The sequence below is a fragment of the Podarcis muralis genome, chromosome 13, assembly GCF_964188315.1.
Source record: "Podarcis muralis chromosome 13, rPodMur119.hap1.1, whole genome shotgun sequence".
NCBI classification, from domain to species: Eukaryota; Metazoa; Chordata; class Lepidosauria; order Squamata; family Lacertidae; genus Podarcis; species Podarcis muralis.
In genome coordinates this window covers 54611466-54624673 of record NC_135667.1, presented here as the reverse complement: position 1 = coordinate 54624673, position 13208 = coordinate 54611466, and the positions used below count along the sequence as shown (strand labels likewise).

The window sequence follows — 13208 nt, the reverse complement described above, 5'->3', positions numbered from 1 at the left end:
ATAGGTACCATTCCAGCGGGAAGGTAAACGGCATTTCCGTGCGCTGCTCTGGTTCGCCAGAAGCGGCTTAGTCATGCTGGCCACATGACCCGGAAGCTGTCTGTGGACAAACGCCGGCTCTCTTGGCCTGTAGAGTGGGATGAGCACGCAACCCCAGAGTCATCCGCAACTGGACCTAACGGTCAGGGGTCCCTTTACCTTTTAAAGTTGTCAGTATGTGATTGAATCCCACCCAAAAAGGAATGGCAGTCCAGGCGTTCCGTTTGTGTGTGATGCAAAGGCAGGTCTGCTTTTAGACAGGAAATACAGAAAGTTTATAGTGGATTAGAACTTGCTAACCTGGGACCTTCTGCCCACAAAGCAGGTGTTCTCCCACTGAGTCAGGCCCTTCCCCTGGAAAGAGCATCTCCCACATTCCTCTGGGGCTGCGCCTTCAGAGAGGAAGTTCAGGCAAACTGTTTTTCAGACAAGTTACTGATACGGCATTTTTGCTGGGCAGAAGGCTTCTTCATTTTTCTGTCCTTTTACTGTTCTTACAAGTGATGTCATTGTGTGATTATGTTTATTCGGTGGCTTTCGGCACCAGGATTGCAGTTGCATAAATCTTGCAAAGAAAAGAGGAAATACTTGCACTTAAAAATGAGAATAGGGATTAATTTCTGAGTTACATTTTTGTGCACGCTGTTCCATATTTATATGGATTTGGATGTGTGAGTGCATTTCTTGTCCCAAATGCCGCACCTGCTTTCTAGCTTTCTGGACAAACAAACAAAAACGCACTCAAAAATGAAATACTGTATTGGGATGGCTGCTCAAAATGTCAAAATATATGTTGGTCTTTGTACGTAGGTATAGAGCTCAGCTTACAAAACTATAACGTGCTTAAAATATAACTTAAGTTTTGTGCTTGATCGAGTGTACACAATATAAAAAATGCTAAAATACAAAAACAATATAATTTTCAATTGTGATGCCATCTCATTCCTCCTCACCCAACGATTCTTGATGGGGTGGCTGTTTAGTTAGGCTGTTTTCACACCCATTATGCTTAAAGAGGCTTTCACATTTCCTGAATCTATAATTTCTTGGAGCCGTAGTGGATAGCTTGATGACGACAGTGACCCAGTGTGCAGCTGCTAAAATACTACATGGCAATTCACGCCTTGTCATTGTCAAGGATGACAAATTAAGGTAATTTGCCCTGGGAAATTTTCAGTTAGCATCAGAAAATTTTCTGGTGTCTTGGACAATGATCTAATTTAGCATGTTTATTTTACTTGTTTTTAGCCAACAAAGCTAAACACTTCAAAACTTGCCTAATACTTGTTTGTGATTGGCATCCGTTCATCATTCCTAATGAAGTGAACAGTTTTCAATGGAAAAATGAAGCACTGGAAAATTTCCCGCATGGCTGGAACCTATTTTCTCACACTAAATTTCTTGACTATTAAGATCTTCCTCCGAGGTGCTGTCTCAGTCCCCCCACCCTCAGTTGTCTCCCTGGGGTAGGCTCATCTGTATTGAACATGGTATTGAACATGGATTATTTTTGGTGTTAAATTATCTTATTTCACCCAGGCCACCTAAAACAGGGAGCTGCCTGGAGTTTCCTTACAAGATTAAGAACCTTGATTATATTAAATTTCGAGATCCTGGAGATCCAAGAGGCTGATCAGTTAAGAAATTTGCCTTCCAACTCATGGAGGGCTGGTTGGGGGGGGGGTGTCAAAGAAGATGATGGGCTGGAGTGAGAATCCTCCTTCACAGGATTTTCACTGCACTTAAAAACAGGGTGCCTAAATAGGGCTTGTATCTCTATATGCTCCTATTTCTTGCTTTTATTTGATTTAGAATGCTTTTAGTGTTGCTTTTTAAAGGGGGGGGGGCTCTGCTCCCCACCCCACCCCTTGGAACAGCTTCATTTTTATAGTTTCCAGAGTTTCTGACTTACTTCCAAAGAAGCGTAGACTGGATTTCCTTCTTGTCCTGCAAGGCTACCCATACTTACCGGAAATGATTCCCACTAAATTCAGCAGGGCTTGTTTCCGATTATATGTTAAAAGAATGTGAAGTGGGGGTGCCCAGCATGATGTGTTATTATCATCATGCCACATGTGACTCTTAATCTCAGGGTCACGGGTTGGGCAAAAGATTCCTGCATTGCAGCGGGTTGGACTAGACTCAGTGTTTCCCAACCTTGTGCCTCCAGATGTTTTTGGCCTACAACTCCCATCATCCCTGACTAGCAAGACCAGTGGCAAGGGATGATGGGAATTGTAGGCCAAAAACAGCTGGAGGCACAAGGTTGGGAAACACTGGACTAGATAACCCTTGTCCTCCCTTCCAACTCTAAAATTCTATGACTGGTCCTTCCCAGAGAGAATAACAGAAGCTGAAGGTCAAGTGTTGAACAGACATTTAAGGAGTTTGATTTGGCATGAAGAAATAAACTGGGAAGACATAATGGACCATAGAAGTCTGATATAAATTAAAAAAAAACAAGTTAAGCCCAGGATTGACCTCAACTTGCTATATCCATCCCATGCTTTCAGCCTCTGTAATTTCCACTAGGATTTTACATACACAGTCTCAAAAAAAAAACACACAACCGGCGCTGTTTTAATATCTTTGGATGTTCTGGATTTAGTGGAATAAATCCTATTTCCACTGGTATCAGCCCAGAAGTCCTTAATTACAATGGCCAGGTAGCAGCCCAGCAGCATCCCCTCACAGCTTGGCTGTTGCCGAACCCAGGGGCGGAGGAAGGGGGGCGGTGGGGGCGGACCTCCCCGGGTGTCTTCGTTGAAGGGGGTGACTCCCAAGCCTACCCCGAGGCGTCGGGGGAAGGGAGAGATGTGCCGCTTTGCCAGCGGCATTGCCCCCTTCATTTTGACAGATTGTGTTCTCCTTCATGGGGAGCCCGTATTGCAGTGGGGTCCAACAGGATGGCCATGACTGTGATGGGGCCAATTTGGGTTGTTGGGGAGATTTTGATGTTACCATTTAGAGGATTGGCCCAAAAGTTATATATTCTTGGCACGCAGCTTGGTAAAGTCTCTTTTGCTGCGTGCATCGGATCGCCCGCCCACCCTCCCTAATTTAGGGCTGTTGCGTTTGACCTTGCTATGCCTGTCATGGGATCGCCTGCTTTTGGGGCAGGGGCCTGGTAGGAATTTTGTCCATTTGGCAGATTGGCTGGTGCCATTTGGTTTTTGCCTACTGCCTAGCAAATCGTCACAACTTGTAAGGTTACGGTTAGGTATTGGTTAAAATTTGGTTGGTGGAGGGGTAAGGGTTGGCAGTGCCTGCCCCTCCAGTGCTGCTGCTGCAAGGGAATTCCGTTAAAGGAATCCAGGGGTTTGCCATGCTTTTGTCCGAATCCCTGGCGTGGGGCTAGGGCGGTGCAAGCCCCTGGGAGCATGTGGGGAGGGGTGACGGTATGGTGCCCAGCCCCATTCTCTCCCCAATATTGTTTTCCCTTACTGGCTTTCGCTGGAATCCGGAAGTCAGTTCTGTCCCCGTGCAGGGCCAGATAGTCGCAACCAATACCTAAGCAACCACTCACATTATGTATTTTAATAAAGTTGTGGCCAAAATTATGACAAAAACCTTAAACAAAAATTCTGTGTGAATTGTGATTTATTTAGGGGGTGGCTTGGGGACCTTGACATGCAACTGGGGGAGGCTTGGAAGCTCCTTGCACCCGAGCGGTTATCCCGCACCTGGAAAGGCACCCTCCGTGTCCTGCCCCCCCCCCAGGAGCGCACCCACTCTGGGCAGCGCGGGCATATGTTCCGCCGCTGGCCAAACCAGGAAGCCCCTGCAGCAGCATCTGTCCAGTGGTGCTGTACCTCAGTGGCTCTGAAGTCCCAGTCTCAGAACAAAGAGAGCTTCTTCCACATTCTGGGGAGGGATGCAGCTTACCTTGGAGGCAGCGGAGGATGGTTGTACATCCATAGGAGGAGGAGGTGCTGTTGTTGTTGTTGTTGTTGATTGAATTTATATACCTCCCTATACCCGGGGGTCTCAGGGCAGTTCACAGAATAAAATCAAGATATAAAACCACAATACAGTGGATGCTTGGGTTGCGAGTGTGATCTGTGTGGGAAGCACGTTCGTAACCCGCAGCACCGCATGTGCCCACACACGGGTTGCGATTCGGTGCTTTTTCACATGTGCAAAGCGCAATTTAGTGTTTCTGCGCATGCACGACTGCCAAAACCCGGAAGTAACCCGTTCTGGTACTTTTGGGTTTCAGCGCGTCCGTAAACCGGAAAAACGCAACCTGAAGCTGCTGTATCCCAAGGTATGACTGTACAGTCATACCTTGGGATAAATATGCTTCAGGATAAGTATTTTTCGGGTTGCGCTCCATGGCGACCCGGAAGTAACGGAGCGCGTTACTTCCGGGTTTTGCCACTTGTGCGTGCGCAGATGGTCAAAATGACATCACGTGCATGTGCGGAAGCGGCAAAACGCGACCCGTGCAGATGTGCAGTTGTGCCATACATTCTATTCAGGATGCGAATGGGTCTCGCGAACGGATCCCGTTCGCATCCCGAGGTACCACTGTATACCTAATAAAAATGAAAACAACAACCCAATAGCACCCCCAAAAAACAAAAACACGTTTTAAAATGTGATTGACCCAATCTGACCCAATTTCCCTCCCAACAGCTTCCTGCTATCTGGGTGTCTCCTTTTTTAAACCATTTTCAACTTACCAAACGTGTGGTCTCTTTCTATGCTAGGAGAAGAGAGGAACTTTGGAAATAATGCATGGAAATATAGGTTGTTAGACCTTTAATATAATTTTCTCAGATTTTGGATGATACTGAGTGCAAAAATTTATGCTTTATAAAAAATCCATTCTATACAGGATAAATTATTTTATATATATATATATATGAATGTTATGTGCAGTATTAATTAGGAAATCAGCTAACACCGGTTAGCAACTTAATGAGCAATTTGCTTCTTTATAATTGCATATCTTAGGAAGAACATTGCTTTAACTGAATGTAAAAGGATATGTTTTCATCTTCCATCCTAGGACAATGATTCCTCCAGGAGAATGCCTGTATGCTGGGAGGAAAAGACGGAAACCCATCCAGAAACAGTTAAGTATTTATCCCATCCAGTCAGTTTATTCTTCTCACAATAAGCCTTTGACATAAGACTTACCTTTATTGTTTTTGGGGGACAGGAGGTGGGCAGGTGTGGAGGACTCCCTGGTCCTGAATGGGGCAACTGTGCCTCTGAAGGACCAGGTGCGCAGCCTGGGAGTCATTTTGGACTCACAGCTGTCCATGGAGGCGCAGGTCAGTTCTGTGTCCAGGGCAGCTGTTTATCAGCTCCACCTGGTGCGCAGGCTGAGACGCTATTTGCCCGCAGACTGTCTGGCCAGAGCGGTGCATGCTCTAGTTATCTCTCGCTTGGACTACTGCAATGCGCTCTATGTGGGGCTACCTTTGAAGGTGACCCGGAAACTACAACTAATCCAGAATGCGGCAGCTAGACTGGAGACTGGGAGCAGCCGCCAGGATCACATAACACTGGTCCTGAGAGATCTGCATTGGCTCACAGTATGTTTCTGGGCACAATTCAAGTATACCTGAAGGAGCGTTTCCACCCCCATTGTTCTGCCTGGACACTGAGATCCAGCACCAAGGGCCTTCTGGCAGTTCCCTCGCTGCGAGAAGCCAAGTTACAGGGAACCAGGCAGAGGGCCTTCTCGGTAGTGGCACCTGCCCTGTGGAACACCCTCCCACCAGATATCAAAGGGGAAAAAACTACCAGACTTTTAAAAGACATCTGAAGGCAGCCCTGTTTAGAGAAGCTTTTAATGTTTGACGGACTATTGTATTTTAATATTTTGTTGGAAGCCACCCAGAGTGGCTGGGGAAACCCAGACAGATGGGCGGGGTATTTATTATTATTATTATTATTATTATTATTATTATTATTATTATTATTATTATTTAACCCATTTATATTGCTACCTTTCTCCAAGAAGCTGATGGTGCCAGCCAGCTCTCTTTCTTCCCTGCTGTCTCTCATAAGAACCCGGCGAGTTCTGTCGAGAAACAACGAAGGGCCCAAATATTTAGACATATTTGTGGCCTAATATGTCCCTCTTCCATAAAATCATAGAACTGTGGAGAGTTGGAAGGGTCCACAAGGATTCTAGTCCAAGTCCTTGCAATGCAAGAATCTTTCCCCCAACGTTGGGCTCGAACCCACAACTCTGAGATTAAGAGGCTCATACTCTCCTGACTGAGCTACCCTGATCTGAACTGGGACAGTGTTGTCCCAGCCTGATGGAGGATGTATCTTTTCAAAGTGGCAGTGCAGCAGAAACCCAAGCCACGCTCTGTGCTCGCCTTGTGTATGTTATCATTACACTTAAGCAGATTTAACTGCAATTCCTTCAACTCTATGAATGGAAGTTCTCTGAGGGGTGGACAAAATTCTGTGCGCCTCACTAAGATCCTTTGGGCAGTGTCATGACAGAGCCAAACTACACAGGATGTCACCAACTGAATTCCTTTTAATCTCGTTTGTTGTGGTTTTTCTTTATTTGTAGACGTGGGGGAGCAACATTCATTGGGAATGTAGAGTGTGGGGAAGGGAGTTTAACCCAGGGGCCAGCAACCTGTTTTAGCCGTGGGCCGGTCCACCAACCCTCAGACCATGTGGGGGCCCGGCCTATACTTTGAAAAAAATATATGAATTCCTATGCCCCACAAATAACCCAGAGATGCATTTAAAATAAAAGGACTCATTCTACTCATGTAAAAATACGCTGATTCCTGAATCGTCCATGGGCCGGATTGAGAAGGCGATTGGGCCGCATCCAGCCCCCGGGCCTTAGGTTGCCTGCCCCTGGTTTAACCCACCCCCACCCTGCAGCTGCAAGGAGCAAACACACCCTGCATGTGCTGCAGTGAGGCTTAGAAGAAAGATCCCATTGGCATCAGTATTGCTGCAGCGCAGGGAAGTGGCATCCATTTTCATGGACGTCATGGTGGGAAGAAGGTCTAAGCCTCTGCTCATGGCTTGTATTTCAAGTGAACATTGTTTTGTCCATTCACCTGTAATTAAATAAGTAAGCACCCGTGTGGTGCAGTGGTTACAGCTTGGGAGACCAGGGTTTGAATCCCCACTGGACCACGAAGCTCGCTGGGTGATCTTGAGTCAGTGATTGCCTCTTAGCCTAGCCTACCTCACAGGGCTGTTGTGGAAATAAAATGAGCAGCGGGAGAACCATCTAAGCCAGGGGTCGGCAACCTGCGGCCCACGAGCCGCCCCGAACCAAGCCACCAGCTCGCTGCGCTAAACCAGCACAGCACGGAGCAGGGCCTTGCTTCCTCAGAGCCGAAAATCCAGCCCATGGAGCGATCTCTGCAGGAGTGAATCGGCCCAGGCAAGGTAATCCTTGCCGACCCCTGATCTAAGCCACCTTGAGCTCCATGGAGAAGAGTGTGGGATATAAATGCAATAAATAAAATAAAAACCACGGCTTGACTGCAGACGACACAGGCTGTGTCCACACTCCCATTTGCTTTGCACTCACTGTGTTCCCAATGCTGAGTTTTCAATTTGTGTTCATATGGCTTACTCAAAATGCATATGTATTCTGTAAAAGGTAATGGTAAAGGGACCCCTGACCATTAGGTCCAGTCGTGGCCGACTCTGGGGTTGCGGCGCTCATCTCGTTTTACTGGCCGACGGAGCCGGCGTACAGCTGGTGAATCAAAGCAGCGCACGGAAACGCCATTTACCTTCCCGCCAGAGTGGTACCTATTTATCTACTTGCACTTGGATGTGCTTTCGAACTGCTAGGTGGGCAGGAGCAGGGTCCGAGCAACGGGAGCTCACCCCGTCGCGGGGATTCGAACCGCCGACCTTCTGACTGGCAAGTTCTAGGCTCTGTGATTTAACCCACAGCGCCACCCGCATCCCTATGTATTCTGTACTCTGTTACAAAATACTACCATCTGATGTGTTGTTTCTCCAACCAACTTCACACCAATTGGAGTCCTCAAGCAGTTCCTAATTTGTTTCTAGCTACGGTGTGAAAACCATTGCATAGGCCGGGGAAAGACATTCCCTGCTCCATCAAACAGTAATTAATTGAAGTTGTGCTGATTTGAAGAACAAGCAGAGGAAATGGCCCACGAAGAGAACAGCTTCAGTCTGCTTTAAGGCAATAGAGTGAACAATTTCTCTTGTTGTTGTTGTTGTTTAGTCGTTTAGTCGTGTCCGACTCTTCGTGACCCCCTGGACCAGAGCACTCCAGGCACCCCTGTCTTCCACTGCCTCCCGCAGTTTGGTCAAACTCATGTTGGTAGCTTCAAGAACACTGTCCAACCATCTTGTCCTCTGTTGTCCCCTTCTCCTTGGTGCCCTCCATCTTTCCCAACATCAGGGTCTTTTCCAGGGAGTCTTCTCTTCTCATGAGGTGGCCAAAGTATTGGAGCCTCAGCTTCACAATCTGTCCTTCCAGTGAGCACTCAGGGCTGATTTCTTTAAGAATGGAGAGGTTTGATCTTCTTGCAGTCCATGGGACTCTCAAGAGTCTCCTCCAGCACCATAATTCAAAAGCATCAATTATTCGGCGATCAGCCTTCTTTATGGTCCAGCTCTCACTTCCATACATCACTAGTGGGAAAACCATAGCTTTAACTATACGGACCTTTGTTGGCAAGGTGATGTCTCTGCTTTTTAAGATACTGTCTAGGTTTGCCATCGCCTTTCTCCCAAGGAGCAGGCATCTTTTAATTTCTCTTTGTATCCTGTATATTAAAGGTACACGCCAGACTTTAAATTGGTATAAGAGCGTAGTCTAGGTTTTCTCCATACTTTTCTTCTTGTTCCTTCAACACAAGTAGTTCTCTATCATTATCTTTAAAATGTATAAGGATTTTGAGGCTAACTCAATTTTTAAAGAATCCAGTCTATGCTTCAACCACTAACAAAGCTTTTGCAACTTGGGTCTGAATTTTGCAAAAACATATCTTTTATTAACCCAAGGGGTACTTTATTGTAAGATTCTTTTATGTGTCAGAGTGTAGGTAAGAATAGAATAGTGCTTGTCTAAACTCATGAAGTTATTATGTTCTACATCATTTACCTCAGTGCTGTTGAGGAGAAGATCTGGTTCCCTCATACTGTACAGCAACACTCAAGACAAGTTACTGGACTATCTTCAGACTTCATGAAATGAAGTACTAACCAAGAATTATTTCAAAGTGTTAATTCTATCATGCAACAGCAAGCTATCACTCTGCTTTGGGACACATTTTAAAAAGAAAAGCCTGACTAGATTTTCAGATAGGGAAGTTTTTAATGTTTGATGTTTTATTCTGTTTTAATATTCTGTTGGGAGCCTCCCAGAGTGGCTGGGGAAACCCAGCCAGATGGGTGGGGTATAAATAATAAGTGATTATTATTATTATTATTATTACTACTGCTACTACTTTTAATTGAATAACTTTCTAAAGAAATGCCTGAAGTAACTGATACTGTAGTTTGATGTCTTGTTTATTCTGTTATATTTTACTCCAAGAAGACCCATTTATCCTAAACAGAACCCAATAAAGCAGACGTATATTCAAAATATTTTTTTGAATGTGATCCCATTGAGATCCCAAGATGAAATTTTGAGGGTAGTTCTTAGAAATATTAAATAATCATTAAAAATGTTGGAAATTTTTAATCATTTTTTAAAATCACTTTTTAAAATTCTAAATTTTGTAACTTTAAAATTTAAAGTAAGAACATCATGTGACCTATCATATTAAAGCCCATGAAGTTCTGAAGAGATCAGTATATTTAGTTTTGAAATTCTGGGCTGAGTTTTTAAGGTTGTTGTGTAGTCTGGCAAGGCCAAAATTGTCATTTTTTTAAAAAAAAATTCAAACCCTGATAACTCAAAAACAGGATGAGATTAAAATTTTTTTTTTAAATTTAAACTTAGTTTTGATCATTCAACAAGTGTACAAAATATTAAGAAAATTCAAATACACAAGGTAAAAAAATGGATCACTTTATATGGAATAACTGTTGGAAGCTACAGAAACTGGGGACTGGGAGCAGTGGAGGGGTTTGTGAAAGGATTTGGTGACACAAGAAGTTGGAGATGATGGTACACATTAAGGTAGCGGGGAGAATTTTTGCCAGTTAAGCATCTTTCAAAGTTGGTGATTTTTCTGTGGAAATGTTTGGGTTGAGAGAACTGGTACTCCAAGCCGTTTGTGTATGACCCCCCCCCCCCTAATTTACACATTATATAAGAATCATTTTTCAAATGGTCTAAAATATAGCCATAGCCAAATTTGGTCCCTATAACAACATGTAACATTTTGGGGCAAATAGTTATTCCAAAACTTCATTTCAGCTGCAGCAAAAGAAGAGGTATTTGCACCTACTTAGTTCTTATCTGACAGTTTTGCTGGGCTGACCAGTCCTGATATTTAGCTTAATAGAGGATGCCAACATTTACTTCTGTTTCGGTATTAGAGAGCGGATACTGGCAGCTGTCATTGCCGGTGTGCTTAAGACGGTGGATTTTTCATAGGACATTTTCTCCCCGAACAGGAGGCCCCTGCATGGGAATGGGAAGTCTAATCCTTCAAAGAGACACAGAGATCGCTTGAATGCTGAGTTGGATCACCTGGCCAGTCTCCTGCCTTTCCCACCGGACATAATAGCTAAACTGGACAAACTCTCCGTCTTGCGTCTCAGCGTCAGTTACCTTAGAGTCAAAAGCTTCTTTCAAGGTAAGGCTTCAAATCGTAATCATCTTTTCTTGGTGTCTGGGGGAATATTGCACAAGTTCTCAGAGACCATGTCTACCCAGACCTCTACCAGGAAGAGTGGACCTGCTCCATGATGCTAGTGGCTTAGGGCCCTTGTATCTATGGAATCGCCTCTCCTGGTCTGCCCCGCAGAGGACCTTAAGGTCCATGAATAGTTAGGTCCCGGGCCGTAAGAAAGTCAGACTATCCTCCACCAGGCCCAGGGCCTTCTCAGTGTTGGCTCCGACCTGGTGGAATGCTCTGTCCCATGAGACCAGGGCCCTTCAGGATTTAACCTCCTTCCATCGGGCCTGTAAGACAGAGCTATTCCGCCTGGCCTTTAATTTGAATTCAGCCTGATTTTTTATTTCCCTTCTCTTCTCTCCCCCTCCCCTTTTATGAAGATCACCCGCTCTGAGACCCCACAGCTAATTCTCCCCTGGCCTCCTCGCTGGCCCAAGTAGGACCAATTCAGCCAGCTAGCCCTGGGGATTATCTAATTGATTTTTGATTTTTATTGTTATTCATCTCCTTCATGGATCACTGCCTTGCCGTGGCGAAGGGGCTTGAATAACTCAGAGAAGCTATGAGCTATGCCGTGCAGGGCCACCCAAGATGGACAGGTCATAGTGGAGAGTTTTGACCAAACGTGATCCACCTGGAGCAGGAACCGGCAAGCCACTCCAGTATCCCTGCCAAGAAAACTCCATGGACAAAGACAACAGGCATATAAAAGTTATGACGCTGGAAGATGAGCCCCTCAGGTCGGAAGGTGTCCAACATGCTACTGGGGAAGAGCGGAGGACAAGTACAAGTAGATCCAGAGCTGATGAAGCGGCTGGGCCAAAGCCGAAAGGACGCTCAGTTGCGGATATGCATGGAAGCGAAAGGAAAGTCCAATGCTGTAAAGAAAAATATTGCATAGGAACCTGGAATGTAAGAACCATGAACCTTGGTAAGTTGGATGTGGTCAAAAATGAGATGGCAAGAATAAATATTGACATCCTGGGCATCAGTGAACTAAAATGGACGGGAATGGGCGAATTCAGTTCGGATGACTATCATATCTACTACTGTGGGCAAGAAACCCGTAAAAGAAATGGAGTGGCCCTCATAGTCAACAAAAGAGTGGTGAAAGCTGTACTGGGATGCAATCTCAAAAATGATAGAATGATCTCGATACGAATCCAAGGCAGACCTTTTAACATCACAGTAATCCAAGTTTATGCACCAACTACTGGTGCTGAAGAAACTGAAATTGACCAATTCTATGAAGACTTACAAGACCTTATAGAAGTGACACCAAAGAAGGATGTTCTGCTCATAATAGGGGATTGGAATGCTAAAGTAGGGAGTCAAGAGATAAAAGGAACAACTGGCAAGTTTGGCCTTGGAGTTCAAAATGAAGCAGGGCAAAGGCTAATAGAGTTCTGTCAAGAGAACAAGCTGGTCATCACAAACACTCTTTTCCAACAACACAAGAGACGACTCTACACATGGACATCACCAGATGGGCAGCATCGAAATCAGATTGATTATATTCTCTGCAGCCAAAGATGGAGAAGCTCTATGCAGTCAGCAAAAACAAGACCTGGAGCTGACTGTGGCTCAGATCATCAGCTTCTTATAGCAAAATTCAAGCTTAAACTGAAGAAAGTAGGAAAAACCACTGGGCCGGTAAGATACAATCTAAGTCAAATCCCTTATGAATACACAGTGGAAGTGAGGAACAGGTTTAAGGATTTAGATTTGGTGGACAGAGTGCCTGAAGAACTATGGGTGGAGGCTCGTAACATTATACAAGAGGCAGCAACTAAAACCATCCCAATGAAAAGGAAATGCAAGAAAGCAAAGTGGCTGTCCAACGAGGCCTTACAAATAGCGGGGGAGAGAAGGCAAGCGAAATGCGAGGGAGATAGTGAAAGATACAGGAAATTGAATGCAGATTTCCAAAAAATAGCAAGGAGAGACAAGAAGGTCTTCTTAAATGAGCAATGCAAAGAAATAGAGGAAAACAATAGAATGGGAAGAACCAGAGATCTGTTCAAGAAAATTGGAGATATGAAAGGAACATTTTGTACAAAGATTTCCATAATAAAAGACAAAAGTGGAAAGGACCTAACAGAAGCAGAAGACATCAAGAAGAGGTGGCAAGAATACACAGAGGAACTATACCAGAAAGAAATTGATGTCTCGTATACCCCAGGTAGTGTGGTTGCTGACCTTGAGCCAGACATCCTGGAAAGTGAAGTCAAATGGGCCTTAGAAAGCATCGCTAATAACAAGGCCAGTGGAAGTGAAGATATTCCAGCTGAATTATTTAAAATTTTAAAAGATGATGCTGTTAAGGTGCTACACTCAATATGCCAGCAAATTTGGAAAACTCAGCAGTGGCCAGAAGATTGG

General features: G+C 44.8%; 1 protein-coding gene across 1 annotated transcript in view; it reads left to right on the top strand.

Moving 5' to 3' along the window:
* The window catches only part of AHRR (aryl hydrocarbon receptor repressor), a 50602-nt gene that overhangs the window by 3404 nt on the left and 33990 nt on the right, over positions 1-13208 (top strand). The window contains exons 2-3 of the mRNA XM_028703845.2: positions 5054-5119; positions 10603-10784. Coding sequence (XP_028559678.2) covers positions 5054-5119; positions 10603-10784 — 248 coding nt within the window. The remainder of the gene's footprint in view (positions 1-5053; positions 5120-10602; positions 10785-13208) is intronic.